Here is a 20,774-nt window from a genome sequence, read left to right as displayed (position 1 = left end):
ATAATAATCTGCAGTCCTATTTGACATGTTACAGGTAGTGTATCAAGATGAGTTCAGCTGATCACTGTTCTGAGATTGTCAAATGTCTTGAGAGTATTTGGTCAACAAAACAACTGTTTGACTTTACCGTCGTGATCGATCAGGTCTCGATCAGATGCCATCGATTAATCCTCGGCGCGTGCTCTAATTTCTTTCAAGGGATGTTCAGGTCTGGCATGAGGGAGGCAACAGAGAGCAGCCTGGTCTTGAAGGGTATCCCCGTCCCCGTGTTTGAACTGGTTCTCAAGGCCATCTACTCCGGTCTTGATGTCCTGACGTTAGAAAATTTTATCGACGTTTGGCAGGCTGTCCACCAGCTACAGATTGACTTCATGATCAAATCCTGCCAACATTTCGCCATCCAATCCATATCAATCAACATGTGGGAGGAAATTTATCGAAACGCCAAGCTTTTAAACTCCAAATGTGTTTCAGATGAGGTAAATTCTTTCCTGTTGAAAAACTTTGATGCTGTTTGCATCGCTCCCACATTTCTAGAGTTTCCGTACCACGAACTTTGTGAACTGCTTCAAAGCCAAGAACTTGTGGTCACGAGAGAAGATTTAGTCCTGAGTTCTGTAATGAGGTGGGTCGAGGGCGGCTCTCAATTAAACCAATGTAAAGAGACATCGGTCGAAGAAGGAGAAGAAAAAGAAATTGAATCTGAGGAAAAATTATCCTTGAGGGTCCAGGACAGCACTGACCAGACTGTTGGACAGGCGGACCAAACAGCCGGCGACAGGCTGTCCAGACAGGATAAACTAACAGCACTGCTAAGTCTGGTCAGAATGTGCCTAGTGAGTCCTAGAGCCCTCACACGGGTTCTCAAACTGCGACTGATCTCAGAAAACAGGGACGCCAGAGAGATCATTGTTAACGCTTTCTCCTACCATGTCCTAGACTACAGACATGGCCAGTGGTCATCTAGCGCTATACAACGATTATGTAGCGGATATACCCACTTTGGCGTAAAAGCACGGAGTAATGGTACTTTTGATTTTTTGGGGGCGGATAATGAAAAATGGCATACGTGTTCAACCAGCGATTATCTACAGCGTGATGTTAAAATTGTTAACTTTGATAATGAGCTTTATGCTATTGGAATGCAGAACGCTAATTACCCAAATGGGCCGTGTCAAATGCTGGTGTTGTGTGAAAATACCTGGGCTATAGTTCTACAAATGCCAAGCAAGGACCTGCTTTTGGTTTCACACGGCCATTTTATTTACATCATAAACAAGAGCAATAAAACAATATATTGCGTCAAACCGAAACTGAAAACTCCGAGACTGTTAAAATATATAGACTGCCCAGAAACTGTCGCCAATGTCAGCCACGCTATGGCCATCGAAAACTTTCTCTTAGTCTTCTGCTCGATCACCCACAACGAAGTGGACGAGACGGCTGTCCACATGCTGGACATCAGCACCAAAGTCTGGAGCAGGCTGGACAACTTGGAGGGACCTGCAGAACATTTGGTCAGTTTTAGAGATGATAAAAACAGCTACATCCTGCAAACTAGCGGCAGTCTATGGAAGCTAGTAGTCTCAGCCTGCTATCAGAGAGTTGAATTCAAATGTATTGCACAACTTTGGAATTTCAAGAAAAGGTTAAATGGTGCCCTGACCTACGGTGGGAAGCTCCTCATACACGGGAATGACCCCAGCAAGGATCCCGCTGACCAGCCAAAACTGAAGAAAGTTCCAGAATATTTTAAAACTATTGTTTATCGTGGAACTGAAGACATGTGTTCTAATTTTATCCCGATCACTCTCCCCAACAGGGCTGTCCTACCCGATGGGTAAAGGGAGGGAGCTGTTTTTGAGGAGTCATAAAGCTGTCCTTAGAGTGAACTTTTGATGATAAAAAAAAACCATTATTTTGTGTGACATTGGCTTAGCGTGAGTTGCCTGTCTTGACAAAATGCTATGTTTGTGTTTTCATCTTTCTGCTATTTATACTTGACACGTGTGATATAAAGTTAAATCGTAACAAAATTGGGACAATGTAATCAAACAAAACAAAGAACTCCATTTGGTTATTGTAGTGAACGAATGAAGGGGGATGAATGGGGGTGAATGTTATTTGTACCTGTTAATACCCTATTTCCTTTTTCCTGTTCAGTTCTCGTGCTGTGAGTTGCAATAGTCCGGATTGTACCAGTTTATGAAAGGGTATATGAGATGTTTGAAAACGTGTGTGATTGCCTCAGTTTCGTCCAGAGCTCCAAGGTTAATATAGGTTAGATCTATGCTAGTATTTAGCCACTGTATCATAGTTTTACTAGCTTATGTATTTTGTGTTTAGAATAGACTGTGTTAGGTGTAGATAGTGTATATACTATTAAAATAATTTAGTTTTCAACAAACCTTTGTTTCATTCAGTCTTGTTTTGTAACCCGTTTGTGGTTGTTTGGCTTATGTGTTGCGCTACTCATCGAATCACCCGAAAGGCGTGTCCGTGTGTTCACAACAGTTGTAAAAATAAAAGAATCTGACGTGAACTGTGATCACATACATTTGTGCACCCCATGCGTATTGTCTCAACGACAAAATTGTTGAGTTTCTCTACAACTGTGTCGCTGAGAATAAGACCCTTCCAATCGTTCTCAGACAAGATTGTCGTAGAGAATTAATAAAAAACTCAAAACTCCGAAGACTCTATATTTTATGGTTTAAAAAAAAAGAAACGAAACGAGAAATATATCCACCATTTTGGATTCACCATAGAGATCCTTGACGTAGATTGTAATGACTGACGAGAAGCCGCGTTGGTTGTTAACAGTCTTTATTATGTACAGACGCCATCATGCAAAGAGAGAGAGAAAATGGCGAGAGAGAACTATTTATAGATAACATGTAAGGGACATCACTCAAGATAACAATATAAATATAATACTAATACAGAAGAGTGAGTTCCCTTGACCTCACAATTATTTCAATCTATTACATCCCTTTACCCTTAGAACACAATAACACATCTCTCAATAGAACAATTGATAGTATCCTAAAATCACCAATTATATTGTAACATGAACACTATGGTAGATTACATCCTTACAAACAATGCACAATATGCTACAACATAATCAAAATACAAAACAATAATGTCAAAGTCCTTTTGACCTTTAGAATCATAGGTCTAACTTATTTGGGACTTTGATTGTCCTGCTTGACCTTCTCAGTGGCTTTTGATTTGGTGACTCAAGATTCTGACCATCTGGATTCTCTATCTCAGGAGGTCTAGGATTTAAATCATTAACTCCAGAATTTACATTTTCTGACTCCAGACAACTTGGTTCACTCATATCAACAGAACTTGGTTGTAGAACAAACTGAGTTGGTGTGAACTGATCAGACTTGGTGGGATTGATAGATTCACACTTATTATCTGCACAAGTTATTTTTAACTTTATAAGGCACAGGTCCTGTACTTGAACAATTTGACCTGGTATCCATTTTTCCTTTCTCCCATAATTTCTTAGATACACATTCTTATTAACACCAAATTCTCCTTCAATGAATGTTTTGTCATGATTTAATGGAACTATTTTTGAATTGGCATCTGAAAGTATTATGCTGTTATTCAGATCCTTGACTGACATAGATTTCTTTGATTGATCAATTTCCTCAGGTAATCTGATAGTGCTTTCCTGGTAACCAAAAATACTGTTTACAAGTAATATTCTGGACCATATCACTTTGCAACTGTGATCCAGTATTTGAAGTGGGTGTATTAAATGGCAAAAATCTTTTTTTTTTTTTTTCTTTTGATGTTACCCTTTTAGTTTCTGTAAGTGCTAATGATGTTAGCAAAGTTGTTTGATGATCACATTCCTTCTTACTAATGTATTCTCTTTAAAACATTTGAAATTGCCATATCACCATAATCATTTATTAAGTTACAAATACTTTGTTTAGGCAATTCTGACTGATAATGGACTGCATCTTCTCCATCTTTTATATTATCTTCACAAAGGTTTTTATTTCTTATTTAATATGGCCTTAAGTCATCATTCACAGACTCTTCAGGCCAACCATTCTTACAGTAATCAGATACTTTTATTAAGCACTCATCTTTTTGTGTTTCTCTCTTAATATCATTCACATTTATATTGGAGTTATCCATGATAGTGAAGAGAACAAATACATCTTCTGGTACATAGCTCAGGCTTTGGTTTTTTAAAGGTAATCTACTAAGGCTATCTGCACTATTCTCAGATCCAGGTTTGTATTTCAATTCATAATTGTATGCAGTTAGTGTGATAGCCCATCTTTGAATTCTTGGTGAGGCATGCTCAGGTAGGGTTTTGTTTTCTCCAAATAAACCTAGCAATGGTTTATGATCTGTAAAGATGGTGAACTTCCTACCAAACAGAAACTTATGAAATTTCTTAACACCAAAAATGATGCCTAAGCCTTCCCTATCTAACTGAGAATAATTTTTCTCAGCCTGGTTCAAAGATCTACTGGCAAAAGCAATGGGTCTGTCACCCTTCTCATCCATGTGGGACAAGACTGCTCCTACACCATCTGGTGAAGCATCACATGTTAATATAAGTCTTTTCCCTGGGTCATAGTGAGTTAGTAAGGTGTCAGCAGACAAAGCCTCTTTTGCTGTATTAAAAGCAGTATCTTGTTGTTTACCCCAGTGCCAAGTTGCATCTTTCTGTAGCAGCTTGTACAGTGGTGATAGTTTACCAGACAGATTTCCTATGAACTTTGCATAGTAATTTATTAAGCCCAAAAAAGCTCTTAGTTGTTGGGTATTTTCAGGTTTGGGTGCTTCTTTAATGGCTTTTGTTTTCTCAGGTTGAGGTCTGATGCCTTGTTTGCTTAATATATAACCAAGAAAACTAATTTCTGTCAGCATGAATTGACATTTATCTTTGTTTATCTTTAAACCTTTTTCACCAACAATTTTCAATACTTTATCAAGTGTTTTAAGATGTTCAGTGTCATTCTTACCAGTTATGTACACATTGTCAAAGTACACACAAACATTTGGAATATCCTTAAAAATACTGTCCATGACAGCTTGGAAGATTCCAGGGCTAGATGATATGCCAAAACATAGTCTTTCATATTGGTAGAGTCCTTTATGTGTGTTTATTGTCGTATAGACTTTTGAATCTGGATGCAGTTCTAGTTGAGTGTAAGCATGACTAAAGTCTAATTCAGTGAATTTGTCTCCTCCTGCCAAATTCAAAGAAATTTCCTCAATGTTAGGTATAGGGTACCTATTTAGCTCTATTTGCTTATTCAGTGTAGTTTTATAATCTCCACAAATTCTTATAGAACCATCCTTCTTTAACACTGGCACAATGGGTGTCGCCCAATCGGAATAGTCTACCTTCTTTATAATGCCATTAGATTCTAATCTGCTTAGCTCATTTTCAATTTTATTCCTCATTGCATAAGGTGGAACTCTAGCTTTGCAGTATCTTGGATTTGTATCTTTAATGCTTAACTTCACTGTTCTATCATTTAGTAATCCTGGATTACTAAAAACACATTTATTTTCAGATATAACTTTATCTAGTGAAGTAAGACTAGATTCTTTTACATTCTTCAATGAACAAATACTCTCCCAATTTAACTTAAGATCACTTAACCAGTTCCTACCTAGTAATGGCGGTCCATTTCCTTCAACCACAAGAAGAGGAAGTTTAACACTTTGACCATTATAACTTACATGAACCATACACTCTCCTATTACCGGAACATTGTCACCAGTGTATGCTGTTAGACACTTGTGACACGGCTGTAGAGACACTGATCCTTCTGTGACAGCGTCAAAATCTTTCTTTGTGATGACTGTTAGTGATGCTCCAGTGTCAAGTTGGAAGCTGATGCTCTTACCGTTGATATTAACTTGTACATTGATGGGAGCATGACTTATTGATTTCACAGAGAATAGGTTGAAATCCGGCTGCGAATCAGTTTGAGCATTTTCACAGGTAGAGTGGTTCATTGGTTGGGTTAGGTAGTCTTGGTGAGAGTTAACATAGTGCTGCCTTTGGTTGCGGTACTGTCTTGACTGGCTAGATTTAGCAACAGACGAAGACTTTGCAAAGCAGGCCTTAGCAATGTGACCTTGCTTACTGCACTTATAACAAGTTGCAGACTTGAACTTGCACCGATGAGATGCATGGGGACCTTTGCATCGATGACATTTTTGATAATTATTACTAGATTTAGATCTAGGATTTGAACGAGCAGGGTGTTTAGCATAAGTTGGAATGCTCTGTTGGGGTTGGTGTTTATTGACTAACCTGCTGTTTACTGCATGGATCCCTGAAGGCGTTAGTGATTTCGCCGCATCTGATGACTGCTGGATTGAAGTTGCAAGTTGTATTGCTTTTTCTAATGTTAGATCTGACTCGAGCAGCAACCTTCTTTGAATATCAGGGCTGTTTACACCTGTCACAAACTTTTCACATAATCTGTCAGACAGCGTGTCTCCGAATTCACAAAATTCACTTAAATGACGTAAAGCAGCAACATATTCTGATATTGACTCGTTTGGTTGACGAGTCCTACTGTCAAATCTAGCTCTACATAAAAACTTTGATGGGGTAGGCGCATGGTGGTCTGTTAGCAATTTGCTCAGCTCGTTAAAGCTCTTGGTAGTTAGACCAGCTGGTACGCATAAGTCTTTTAGTAGCCTAAATTGTTGAGGCCCTATGACTGTTAACAAAACAGCTCTCTTTTTGGCTTCTATCGTCACGTTGTTAGCTTCTAGGTAAAAGCTTAACCTCTCTAGGTAATCTTGAATGATTTCATCATTCGCATCAAATTCTTTTATTTGGCCATACAGCGCCATAATTCTAGAAATAATTAGCTAATAAGCTCTAGCAAACCTCTTTTTTGCGTAAGTAGGTGCTCTTTCTAGTAGATGTTTATCCTTCGTCGCCAAATGACGTGGATTGTAATGACTGACGAGAAGCCGCGTTGGTTGTTAACAGTCTTTATTATGTACAGACGCCATCATGCAAAGAGAGAGAGAAAATGGCGAGAGAGAACTATTTATAGATAACATGTAAGGGACATCACTCAAGATAACAATATAAATATAATACTAATACAGAAGAGTGAGTTCCCTTGACCTCACAATTATTTCAATCTATTACAATCCTAAACGCTCGTTTTTCTCTTAGTATATATATAATATATATCTAAGCGTTTCGCAATCACTAATTATTTACTAATTACAGCTTAAAAGTGAATTCTAGTATATAGACCCATTCACAGTTATGCCTCCTAAAAGAAAACAGGAAAGAATTGAAGACGAAGAGGTAAAACAAAACTTAGTAGAAGCAGTTGTTTTAATTTTATTTTTACTTAACTAAAACTTTTAAGTTTTAGTAGGCCTAAAATTACTTAAATAATATATTAAAACAGGCTATTAAAAGAGATTTTTAAAAATATTTTATACTCAACTAAATAGACTAGAATAGAAATATTTCCTAGATATACTAAAACTATACTACAAACCCTCCTTAATATAATAATAAATAGTAAGAAATACTCGTATCCCATTGATGATGACCCATGCAAGCGCAACTGCTTGAACACACAGTACAGATACTATCTGTCAGATAGTTTTGTCCGAAGAATATGGCTAAAAAGGAAAACTGATCCCACTAAGCAGCTATAAAAGGATAATTTCATAAATTTTAGCCCATTGCACAGCTATTAATTATAGTATTTATTTTGCGAAGTGACTACTCGGAAGAAGATTTTTCTCCCCAATGTCTCCACTTAGTCGGCAAAAGATAGCTCTGCGCATGCGCAGTGACATATGGCTAGGGTTAGGGCTAGAATGAGGGTTAGGGGTAGGGTTAGGGATAGGGATAGGATTAGGGCTAGGGTTAGGGATAGGATTAGGGATAGGGTTAGGGTTAGGGTTGGTATTAGGGTTCTGCGGTTGTAAACACACGCATGCCCAGTACCATCGAAAACATCGCCGCGAAGGCAAGTCGTAGTTTCTCTCCATTGCGCATGCGTATCTTATTCCGGCTAGCATCGGCCTCTATTTTGAGCCAATTGTGCATCTATTAAAATAGGTCATTGCGATTTGCATCTTCTGCCAGCCAGACTATCACTGGGAGTACTAAGCTTCTTCTGAGTAGTCACTTCATAAGTATAATTACTATTAGGCTTCTTAAAATATACTAATTACTACCAAGTCTAGCCCCTCTATTTAATTAGAGGTCAGGGCTATAGGTATCCTGTTCCTAATAGCCCCAGCTACTATTAGGACCTGGGTCCATACAGTCCTGGCCGCTATTCTGACCCTGCATTAAGTTCAGTCGATAGCTTAACATAAAATTATACATTTTATGTTTATTTGATTTTTCTTGTGGGTTTGCAAGTATCTTATTTTTGTTTTGTGTGTGTGTTAAATAGTTTTTGTGGATTTGCTACTGTTAGGTCCTTCTATATGTAAATACTCTATATTTAGCCCTATATTCAAAATCATTAAATATTGATTATTTAACAAAAGACATCATGATCGGGTGGAGAATGTCGTGCTATTAAAAATATTGGGAGTTACTGGACTAGAACCAAACTGAACAGGAATTCCTCTTCACTTGTTCCTTGAAAATCACTTAGTTTTGTGCGAGAAAAATAGTATTAAATTAAGCTAGTTCTGTCGCAAGTATAGATTCCTAGATTTAGATATTTAAATATGTCATTTCTAAACGTTGTTGCTCTTATGATTGCCCGCTCACGTTATCTTGGTTTAGATATCAGTAGTGTAAGCCTATAGCATACAACATAGGCAACATAGCAAGAACATTGCTATTTAAGATTGCTAATGACACCACTTTTATTTGTCCCCCAGATGTTGTAGCCTTAATTCAGCTATTCTATAGTTTTTTAATTTTTTAAAATTTTGGACTGATAGGCCTATAATTTACTATAAAATTAAATTACGGTTAAATAAGATGAGAAAAAATAATGGATCATTTTACATGCACGCCCAACATTCATTGGGTCTGAGAAGTTTATACCATAGGCCATATATAATAGACCTAACGATTAATCTTTGCCATGACATTTGTCAGAAATGATATAGGATATTTAAAGCAAGATCTCTAGATGTTTATGGAATTACAAGAAAGAAGTCATAACAACAGAAAATATATATTCTACATCTTAAAAAGTATTATTGTGTAATTAAATGTCAACAAATTTAATGTCTGGTCTGAATTGTGGCCAAGTCTATAAGGACTCTAGTCCTAATAGCGGCCATGGCTAATCAGACCCGGGTCTGATTAATTTAAGAAAGATTAAGATTAAATTAATAAGGATTATAATTTAAAACCTTACCATTTTTACAGGCTTAATTAGTAATCAGTGTTTCTTCCAGAATTTTTCTCTGGCTGGAGGGGGGGGGGGGGGGGGGAGGAGAGAATACCTGGAAGAAATTCTGTTAGTAATTACTAATATTTAAATGTAATAATTTAACAAAGTCACTATTTCGGCCTATATGATAATTTTTTTTTATTTTGCAGGTCTATAGGTAGCTTTATAAGTTCTAGGTTTAATAAACAATTAATATAATTTATAAAAATGAGTAATAATAAGCATAATGAATTTAATATTTATTAGTTTTGAACATTAGTCTAGCAAAATTATTAGTTAGCCAGGGAAAGTTATAGTCAACAGCACTAACATTGGTGGACTGTGTCCAAGAGGCTTGGGAAATATTTAAAAGGGCCCACAACCTTGGATAGAAGTTTTCACCGAGCATTTTTTCTCTATCAAAGCCTGGAGAAATACCTACAAATCATTTTTTTTAAAATCAAAACATTAAAAGAACTAATACAGCACATTTCATGGAGGCCTATCAAGATTTGTCTCTGTGGGGCACATGGGTTTTTCCTGGTAGACCGGCTGAATGAAAGAAATATCACTGTCAATTAATTATTTTATTATATTTTTTGCTTAAGACTTAATTGAAAATAGTGTATTGCAGCTATTAACAAAATAAATTTAATTAATGTATATATTTTTTACAAATAGGCTCATTGTTTAATTTCTGTACAGGGGATACCAGTGAAGATATACTGTTATGCTTCTGGGGGACGTGCAACAAGATGGTACAATCCGGCAGAAAAAAAACCAGGCACATCAAAGTCTAGAAAAACCGGAAACTTTACCACTAATGATAATTTAGAAATGATACAAAGTGATGCTGAAGATGAAGAAGATGAACAAAAAGAATCTGCTTACACTAGTAAGTAGTTTTACATTTTTAATTCTTTTGTTAGTAAAACTAAAATTGTAGTTTACACTAATATTGTTTTAATATTACATTATTTTAATGTTACAGTTAACAAAAACAAAAGATTAGCAGTTTGGCAAGATCTACGGGCTAAATTTATTGCTGTTGGATTAGCAAAACTTGAACGCAGTTTTAAAAACTGCACATTTTGCTCATGTCCAATAGATACAGGTGCACATTATCGATGTGATGACTGTGCACCTTTTGCCATGGAAATGTGTGAATCTTGCCTGCTACAACAACATGCCTACCCACACCTTCACATGTTCAGCATTTGGCAGGTAATATATTTATACAGTCAATTTTACATCTTTTAATTAATAGAACATAGGTTTCACTGACTAAATGAAGAAAATTGTATTGTTTATATTTTTATCATTATTACCATAGGATGGAACATTCATGCCATGCAGCCAGAATATTTATGAGCACCAGATTTGGCAAATACCACATGACTGTAAGGGTGAAAAAACAACTAGCCAATTAATCATTGTTGATCAAAAAGGTAGAATCAATACATATTTAAACTATAATAATGTTATTATGCTCTGGAACTAATTGTTCTCTAAAATTCTAATTGGCGAAAAAAAATATTTTTAGGCAGAGAACACATCAGAAAGATTATGTTTTGTAGCTGTGAGGAGCAACCTGTAACACTACTGAAATTGGGTCTCTGGGCAGGCTCTCCAATGATACCAAAAGTGGCATATCATGTTGAACTATTCGTTCAAATGAGAAGTCTTCTTTTAGAAGGCCATGTGCCCATTAAAACCTTTTGCAGCTCTCTGGAATTTAATAGTCCTCCAGAAGCTAGACGCATTTCTCAGTTTGTGAGTTACCAATCATTCTTTGTCAATTGTTAAGTGATTTAAAAAATTAAAAAGTCAATAAACTATATGTAAATATATATATATATATATATATATATATATATATATATATATATATATATATATATATATATATATATATATATATATATATATATATATATACACAATTTTTTTTTCAGAAAAATATATACTCTTCATGCTTTTTAGAAGCATTTGAAGAATTTAAACATTTCATGTATGGGGTGGAACACCCTGTTGAATTTGTTGATGGTCTTGATGATGGCACTCAGTGTCCTGCTTGCTTTAATGTATGTAATTTTTTTTTTTTTTTTTTTTTTAATAAAAAATATAATACTAAATTCCCACCAACTACATGTCTTTAAAGGCTTCAACCAAAATCATCTGCCTGGATGCAGATTTTCAACTTGTGCGGAAAGCATCAGCAGGGAGACAATGGGAAACGCCAACAAGACAGGTTTTTTTCCATCAACAAGATGCTGTTGAAACATTTGTTTCAACTTATAAGGAAGAAAGTGTTGCAAATGTAAGTTGAACTAGATAGATAGTTATTATTGCTAAAGCCTTAAATAATTTACATTTATCTGAAGTACAGTTGCAGTTTTTTCTTTAGGATCAGTGTTCGGATTTCCAAGCCGGAAACAATCTACGATCAAAATCCAAAAACGTAAAACTTTCGGACAAAGGTATATTTGGGTCAGTCTGTCGACATGAAATTCCCAATAAATTTGCCAGTTTAAAACATGGAGAAAGGTAGTGTGACTAAATTTTATTTTATATAGTGTACCTAATTTCATCGTTTCAAGTATTTATTAAATTATTTTTTCATTGGGCAAAATTAGCTCATCAAACTTTCAATAAAGTTCTTCTTTTAAAAAATGTGAAACGGATTTTAGTGTAATTGTTTGCAAAAAATACATATTTAAAATTTAACATTAAAGGTAAGTTCATAATTTATCAGATTGTGCACAGCTAATTCTTACCCCAATAAACAAAGAATGAGTATTGATACATTAAATAAATGTATTTTTTGAAGTAATATCAATTTAGTTCACTTAATTTTATTTTGCAGACTTGCTTATCCAGTGTACTTTCTAGAAAAACTTGTAGATAATTTTCAAGGAAGCAAGCTCATCATATCATATGACATCGCTTGCAAGCTAAATAAACATTTGCAGGTAACATTAAAATTGACACATTTAATTAAAATTAAAATAAATTAAACATAGTTCAAACATAGTTATTAAATTAGTCATAATCTCATGTTTTATTTTATAGAAAAATAACCCAGCCTTACTAAAAAAATGTCAGATGATGGTGCCAATCTTCCATTGCTATGGTCATCAAAGACAATGTCAGGTAATAGGTAGTATGACAGAATTATTGTACCCACTGCACAGAAACTTTCAATTATAACTTTTAAAATTTGCACCTTTTTAGATATTATATCATCCAAGGAGAATTGAGGGAGTTGGATTGACAGATGGAGAAGGGATAGAAAGGCTTTGGTCTTATTTAGGCAAGTTTTCAAAAATTTGTAAAGAAATGAAGCCTGAAACTAGACAAGATATGCTGTCAGATGGACTTCTACATTTTAGTGAGAGAAAAAAGAAGAATATAGGTATATTTTTTTTAATTGATAATGAATTCTATTGCTATTATCTTATTATAGTATAGTTATGACTTTTTGTGGTTAATAATTAAAAATAGGCCTATATAGCCTGGTTGTTGTTTTTTAACTTTTTAACAAGCTATTAATTCATACATATTTTGTTGAGAATATATTGTACACAATACAAAAAGTCATTCTTTTATCTTAGGCCACTCTTTAGTTGCACGGCTCGGAAGAGCAACTGTAGTCAAAGAAACTGCCATCAAATCTTTAGCAGAGTTACAACAGCTTCACCCAGGTTACCTATACTTACTTTTAAAATGTTCTAAGTAATTTGCAATCAAAAAGTGTTTGCAAAATAAATGATAAACTTTTAAAATGTTACAGACATAAACCAAGAAATTATATCAAAATGGACTAAAGAAGAAGTTGAATCTGTTCAAAAGGATATAAGCAGTAAGTAATTATCATGATGAATATAGTACTAGCATAAGTTAGTAAAATATATCTGATTATGAAAAATTAATATGAAACATAATTTTTTTATTACCAGTGAAAAAATCTGCAAAGAAGGATTCATTTCTGCTAATACAGAACTTTGCTATTGAGCGTCATTTTTTGAAGGAGCAGATCAGGAAATATGCAAGTCAGTTATTATATCAAATATGCCTTTAAATTGTTAAACAAAAATATACATAAAGCATTTTAGAATAATAATTGTTTAATCATTCAATTAATTTTTTCTCCTAGGAGGCCAATCAATTGCTAAGAGAATTAGCAGACAACTTTCCACAAACGCTAAGAAACTGCAAAAAGCTATAGATGATCACAACAAATCAGAACTAATCCCAGTTACTTTTAATCAAGTTATAAATTTATCTGATTCTTCATGGGTTCAAAATTATGGGATAGAGCTTTTAAAAAGGCAAACAATTGATTTAAATAATATTATTTTAAGATGTCATGAAGAAGATGAATTGATTAAAAAAGAAATGATTTCTGTTTTAAATTTTTATGAACTTCAAATTAATCACATAAATGAAGCTTGTAGAATAATCATTACAAAATTTCGACCTAGACTTTTTCTTGACATGTTTAGATTACAATTGTACTTTAATTTTCTTCTTGATTTATTTACACCCTTTCTATCTGATCTTAAATTTTCCAAATTTGCTGTTGTTAATGAACATGATTTTGTTAATTTTGAAAATAGTGAAGATATTTTAAGTATAGACTCAGGTGAGGTAGATGCCAATAGTTCAATGATTGAAGATGAGGATGATGAAGATACTGATGTTTAATTTACAATGTTGTTTTACTATAACTTTTTGCTGCTGTATTAGCTTAGTCATATTAGCCTTTTTAAAATTATAACCTATTTTGTAGGTTAGATCTGTATTATATATGGTTGGTTTTCTTACCCTACGTTATAAATACTTTTAATGCATGTATGTGTTCTAGCCCAAATGACAATAGGTTGCTTTAACAGCCTACCATTATTTTAATTAAATAGTTTTTGTTAGTTTTTACACCAATCAATACATTGTCTTGATTGTATAGAATTTTTTTTAACACATTATCTTTGTTAAGTTTGAAACATGCATAATGATAAGCTCTTACCAGTCTTGATGCAATTTTTTAGTCTAACAGAGTATGTACAAATGAGTGTCATATGTGATACAAATTTAATAACAAAAAATTGTATGCCCAACAAACTGTTTTTATTTTAATGAAGACCTACTTCCACTGCTGCTATCATAATTAAAATTTCCATTTGAATTTTATGTTGCTGATCTATTGACTTCACTAAAAGTATCAAATTAAATTCAGTTTACAAAACAAATGTTGGTGTTACAATAGTTATATTTCAATTTTCCCTTATACCTAATCTGCCAGTGTCACTCAGAGAACATGTTACACATTTAACTTTTTGAAAAACTGTTATGGGGTCATCCATAAATGACGTCACACTTGTAGGGGGTAGGGGGGTCCATAATTTTGTGACGACGTGTGACGGAGGGAAGGGGGGAGGTAAAAATCGTCCAAAAAAGCGTGACGTCATTTATGGATGCAGACGTCTATGAAACCAACAGATACCAATAAAAACAAAATAAATCTCACTTTGTTAAAGTGGAAGTTATTCTGGACGGGGCATTAGCTAGCTTGGTAGTGTTTCATTCACTTAATGTTTAGGAATTAAGACTGGTTGGGATTATAAAGTGATGAGGGCAGAAATATCAGCCCCGACATTTAAGGTAACGCACTTCGAGGCTCTACATTTTCTACTTAAAGTAATATAAAATTGCTATTGCAGATGTAGTGCTGGAGTAAAGACACGCGGAACTAGTAGAACTACTTGATGAAACCTTGCAATATATGTCTTGTCTTGATGTAGCAAAAAATTTTAACGTATGCAAAACGGTAACTAAATTAAGATATACTCAGCTACAAAAAAAAAAAAAACCACAGCATATGCACGTGGAGAAAAACTCACGGAGAGTTCTGGCGCTATCTATCAAAGTGCCACACACTTCTTTTGAGCAGAAATTTTCTCACCAACCCCAGTTTATGAATCAACGATATTGTCAGCTCCACAACCTCTAACCCTATAGCTTTCTAAATCATCTTCCATTATTTCCTAACCCTAACTCTAGCCGTAAAGCTTTCTTAATCATCTTCCATTATTTCCTAACCCTATAGCTTTCTAAATCATCTTCCATTATTCCCTAACCCTAACCTTAACCCTAGCCTTAACCCTATAGCTTTCTAAATCATCTTCCATTATTCCCTAACCCTAACCCTAGCCCAAACCCTAACCCTAACCTTAACCCTAGCCCAAACCCTAACCCTAACCCTAACCCTAACCCTAGCCCTATCGACAGATAAGAAGTTGTTTTTAACTTTTGGCCCGTACACTTTCTGCATTAGTGACGGGGCTAAGAAGAACGTATTCTCATATACGGACCCATTCATATTGTTGAGTTACGATGCGCTTGACGTTTAGCCATGTGTAAGTAAAGTTCTCCTTCCAAAGCTGACGGCAAGTGAAGCAGAGTTCATCTGTTTCTGTGACATCGGCATATGAAGGAATAGTGTGGTCAGCACTATGCCCAGCCGCCTTCACTTTCCCTGTAAGGTTAGGTACCCCGTCCCAGGGCCACTACGTCCCGTTTTGTATTATTTTAATTATTTTAAGATTTTGTTTGATGTTGTATTTCCTTATGATGGTCCAAATTACATCTTGCCATACTCAAAAGCCTTCTTAAATTTCACACGGTAAAGATGTTGCTGGCGCTGGGGGTAGGTTATTTGAAATTATATATATGCATATATACATATATATATATATATATATATATATATATATATATATATATATATATATATATATATATATATATATATATATATATATATATATATATATATATATATATAAATGGCCCAATACGGAGAATATTTTTTTTTAATTAATTTATTTTCACTGTACTTTACCACACAATTTTGGCAAGTATGGCTGATCGCAAAAATTCCTGGCCATATGGCTTATTTTCGCGCAATATTGTAAGTTAAGCTTGTTAGGTGAAACCAAACTGGGAGATCAGGAATCTAGATCTAAAATAGATCTAGATCTACATCTGCATCTTTATCTTACCTTATAGTACAGTTTGCTATTAAATAATATGAGTTCAGTGAGTGTAAGACTAAGTTTAGATCTATTAAATCCGTACTCGACAGCTAATTAAATTAAAAATAAAAATTATCATTTCATTATCATGATTATCATTAATTATTATTAATTTAATACTAATTATATAGAAACATTTACAATAATTTTATTACATAGATCTACATTCTCATTGTAATCTAGAAGTAAATTAATCTAGCTAGATCTAGAATATCTAGATCTATATATTTTGTATAATGATTGTTAATCTATAATTAATATTTTATATCCTCAGCAGTTCTTAACCGCTTTGCTTTTCATATCTGCCCTTTGTCCGTAATAAGTAATGTGAGTCAGGTACCCATCAGAGCTGGGTGGACTCAGGGACGTCCTACAGACTCCAACATGGGAGCCGAACTCGAGCAGTCATTAGCTCTAACCACGCTGTCTCTGACTATTACTTATTACATTAGAAGATTAATTATTGATAATCAATAGCAATGCAATAGGGTATTTATAATTATATCACAGTGCCTATTTACATTTTAAAAACAATAACATTTATAATAAAAATAGATATGTTATTAGACTATGACCATTACTAATTGTTCTTTATATTTAAAAACCTTTTTGATTAACATTTTTTAGAGGAAGTATTTGACTGTTGATGAAAAAAAACAGCTCAATTCTGCAATTGAAAATGGAATGACAACTAGAGATAAGGAATGGATAGGAAAGCTGGCAAGGGAAATCAAAATTGAGCCATTTAGAATTGAAGTAATGTATTAATGTTTTAAATGCTGAAATATTAAAATAAAATGTATACTAATAGATTAAAGTTGATAATAGCTCATGTTGACTGTTAATTTACTGATACATTTATATCTGCAGAAGTACATATACAACATGAAGAGGCAAAAGGATAACTCTGTTTGCAAGCTCCCCAGAAAAAGAAGTAGTGGTTGGGATGAATTTAGAGCCATGCAAAAGCAAGGTTTGCTAACCATCTTTTAGAATTATAATTATGCTCCAACATATTAAGATAAACTATAGACTTTTAATAAAGATACTTTTTGTTCATATTTTCATCATTCAGGTGCTGATGAAGATAACAGGTCATTTTTAAGAAGAATTTCCCAAGAATGGAAATTGCTTGATCATGTGACAAAAGTTGAAATGGACAGGAAGGCACAAGAGAAAAACAAACAACCTTTTTATGGGCTCGAGGATAGTGATATTGTAAAGGGGCTGAAGAAAAGATTAAAATTATTGGTAAGATGTTAAGATCACTTGTCAACTATACAACAGATTAATAATACTAATACATGTAAATATCTTAATAATTCGTTCACTTTTTTTTTGCAGGTTAAAGATATGGAAAAGGCTAATGTAAAATTTATTGGTGTTAGTTCTTACTTTGACCCGATTAACAAAGTTGAAGTGTTCCACACCATGAATGCAAAACATTTAAAAAAAGACATAATAGATCTTGTATGCAAAGGTGAGGGTTTTTTCTTTGCGCAGGCAGAAATAATCAATGAGTTTAATTAGGCCTTATATATTTTAGAAATTTAAAATAATTTAAGAAGTTTTGAGATTTAAAAAAAAAACTTCACCAAAAAAAGAAATATTTATATATACTGGTATTCTTTTTTATATTTTGTTAAATGTAGAAAAAGTTCATATCTGCTAAACTTTAGGCTAAGACCTTGAATACCTATTATACAAACCTATTTTAAATCTGCATTATAAATATTTATTTGTGAATTTAATATTTAAATGATTGTATAGATGAGCAATTATAGTGTTATACTTTTTATGTAGTTTCTACCTATATTTGTAATTATTAAAATATTTTATTATTTTACAGATCCATTACAAAGCTGCACTAAATCTGTCAGACTGCGCCAATTAGTGATGGAGATTTTTCAGGAAAGATGGGGTAGGTCAATTTAAGACAATGTTCCTTTTATTGCCTTTGCATTTCTAATTTTAAAAATATGCTACACTAGATTGTGTTCAAGAATAATATAATTTAAATTTATTTTATTGAAAAACTATTTGGCTGGTCTAAATCTTTTGCAACCTAAAGACAAATGGTAATGGTTAAAATTAATAGATTTGTTTATGTGTGCACAAACTTACATTTATAAATATGTGTGTTTCAGAAAGTTGCATGAAACTCAATACTCAAGTACCATACTTTAGTAGTAACATAACTGTCACTGGGCTGCCTACAGGGATACCATTCAAGCACCCTCAACTGTACACTGTAAATGAATTAAATCAAATAATAGCAGAAGACAAATACAATATACAGATGGCTATAACCTTGTGAGTTATTTTAGTATGATTTATAATATATAATAGATTTTAAAGGTGTAATCAATTACTTATAATGTAGCCCTATTTTAAAAAAATATATAATTATTAATTATTTTAAAAAATTTTTTAATGCTCATCATGTCAAATTATTCTTCCATGAGTAAAAACTTTTTAGTAACTAATGCAAAGTAAATATTTAATTTTTTCCAGGAAAACAATGGATTATGATTGTGAGTTTATCTTTGTATTCCTGAAGTTCAAATTATTTATTTAATTTGAGATAGTTAAACTCCTGTAGATTTCTAATATTCTTATATCAAATTTAATTTATCGTGTAAGTAATGTAAGACTGGAACTTCTAAGTTCTCATACTAAGTTGCATTCCATGCTGATTCCTAAACCTAACATTTGAGAAATATTCTGAAGTAGGCCTTCTAATAAACATGTTATATTGCAGTATTGTGCATCATTTCTTCTGTTTTTATTAGCAATTTCTAAGGAATTCTTTATGTACTTATTATTAAAAAACTTTATTGTGTTGTCATTGAACCTATTGTGTTTCAAACACTGATGTATATTCTTCCTTGCAGGTTTGCTAAGCTCATTAGAAAGCTTGAAAGTCCTTTCAAAAAATTTTAGAGGTCGAGTGTTAATTGAAGGTATTACATTTTTTGACAAACTGGTGTTTAATAATTGTATGCAATAATAATCCATATCAATATTATATTATATATTTTAGATAATTAATTATTTATGAATGATTTCTTTTTTAGATGAAAGTAAAAAGCTGCAATATCCTGAAAAGGAAGAGTCATCCTTCAAAGACTGAAATTCAGGTTTTGGAACTTGGTAAGATGATAACTGTGTTATTTATTGATATTGTGTTGTGGTGGTGCTGGGTTTAAAAAATCATGGCTTTACTTGAGCTGAAGCACAAAACTTTGCATGCTATTTGTTTCAGACTTAAATGAAGCTGTAGCTGGGATTGTTTTAGCTGCAGATGAATCAAGTACAAATACAGAACAAACAGAAATAACTGAGCTTGAGATACCGAGTATCCTTAGTATAAACCAAGGTAATAATGTAAACTTATGTTATGGTCTTACAATTGACAAGTAGAGTAAACCTCAGTTATTTATTTTATGTAAAATAAGAAAGTTTTTTTTTAACTCTATTTCTGTTGTTTCATTAAATCTAGATAAATCAATAGCACTGACACAAGCTCAAATTGAAAATGTTGTTCCAGAAACTCCCACTTACATCAAAATGGGTAAGAGAACTAATCCCTAAAATAAAATAAAAATGTATCATTAATGAATTAATGTGCTTACAAAATATAATTTATTTAAAAAAAAAAATTCAAAGGTATTGTTTATTTTTGTAGGTAAAAAAAAAAAGATACAGTGTGCTGCAGAAAGCAGAAATTTTGACCCAATCCGAAACAATAGGTGTCAAAAGAACAGCTGAAAAATACAACGTATCGGAGTCCTCAATTTTTCTGTGGAAAAAAAATAAATTAAATTAAAAATTATACATTTTCTGTCTTTTTTTAAAAAAAAAATTACATACTTATGATAATTGACTAGCCAAACTCAAGACCGGTGACCAGTACTGACCAGTATAGCAAGAAATGCTCTGACCTGGAATCTCCAAGGATAAAAGAAAAAAAACATAAGATGCAACTTAAGTAATACCTGGACCGAGCACAAAAAATTGCCTAACAGGCTGTTGTCAGCTACTAATGTCTTAATTGGATGGCAAACATCTACGTCTACCTACAAATTGTGTTATTCAAGTTATTGTCATGCAACACTATACCCATCATTTAGACTATTAAATCTAGTACTAGAAAAAAACAGCAATCCAAAATAGACCTACAGAAACTATCCAAATTATATCATAGCAACACTGTACACTGTACTTTATTATATTGTAATAAGTTTTGCAAAGAAAAAATGATACAAGAGCATAGCTTTATTTGATA

At 33.3% G+C, this 20,774-nt stretch overlaps 2 protein-coding genes across 2 annotated transcripts; both read left to right on the top strand.

Annotated features, from left to right (window-relative positions):
- The first annotated feature begins 200 nt into the window (after positions 1–200).
- LOC131958301 (uncharacterized) lies at positions 201–1,844 on the top strand. Its single transcript, XM_059323262.1, has one exon. It carries the CDS (start codon positions 201–203, stop codon positions 1,842–1,844), a length of 1,644 nt encoding a protein of 547 aa, XP_059179245.1.
- Positions 1,845–7,250: 5,406 nt separating this feature from the next.
- Positions 7,251–19,619, top strand: LOC131958296 (uncharacterized). The gene is made up of 25 exons (XM_059323251.1): positions 7,251–7,336; positions 10,098–10,287; positions 10,384–10,616; positions 10,726–10,840; positions 10,936–11,165; positions 11,348–11,476; positions 11,554–11,712; positions 11,800–11,939; positions 12,259–12,364; positions 12,465–12,545; positions 12,627–12,807; positions 13,007–13,096; positions 13,186–13,254; positions 13,352–13,444; positions 13,549–13,906; positions 14,012–14,093; positions 17,114–17,242; positions 17,357–17,459; positions 17,562–17,737; positions 17,831–17,966; positions 18,336–18,407; positions 18,634–18,799; positions 19,001–19,020; positions 19,381–19,449; positions 19,564–19,619. The coding sequence occupies exons 1-25, from the start codon at positions 7,295–7,297 to the stop codon at positions 19,617–19,619; spliced, it is 3,225 nt and encodes a 1,074-aa protein (XP_059179234.1). The 5' UTR covers positions 7,251–7,294.
- The last annotated feature ends 1,155 nt before the right edge of the window (positions 19,620–20,774 follow it).

The sequence above is a fragment of the Physella acuta genome, unplaced genomic scaffold (genome assembly GCF_028476545.2).
Source record: "Physella acuta isolate Inbredline_101_S28 unplaced genomic scaffold, ASM2847654v3 ptg001312l, whole genome shotgun sequence".
NCBI classification, from domain to species: domain Eukaryota; kingdom Metazoa; phylum Mollusca; class Gastropoda; family Physidae; genus Physella; species Physella acuta.
This window is presented reverse-complemented; position numbering and strand designations above follow the sequence as displayed.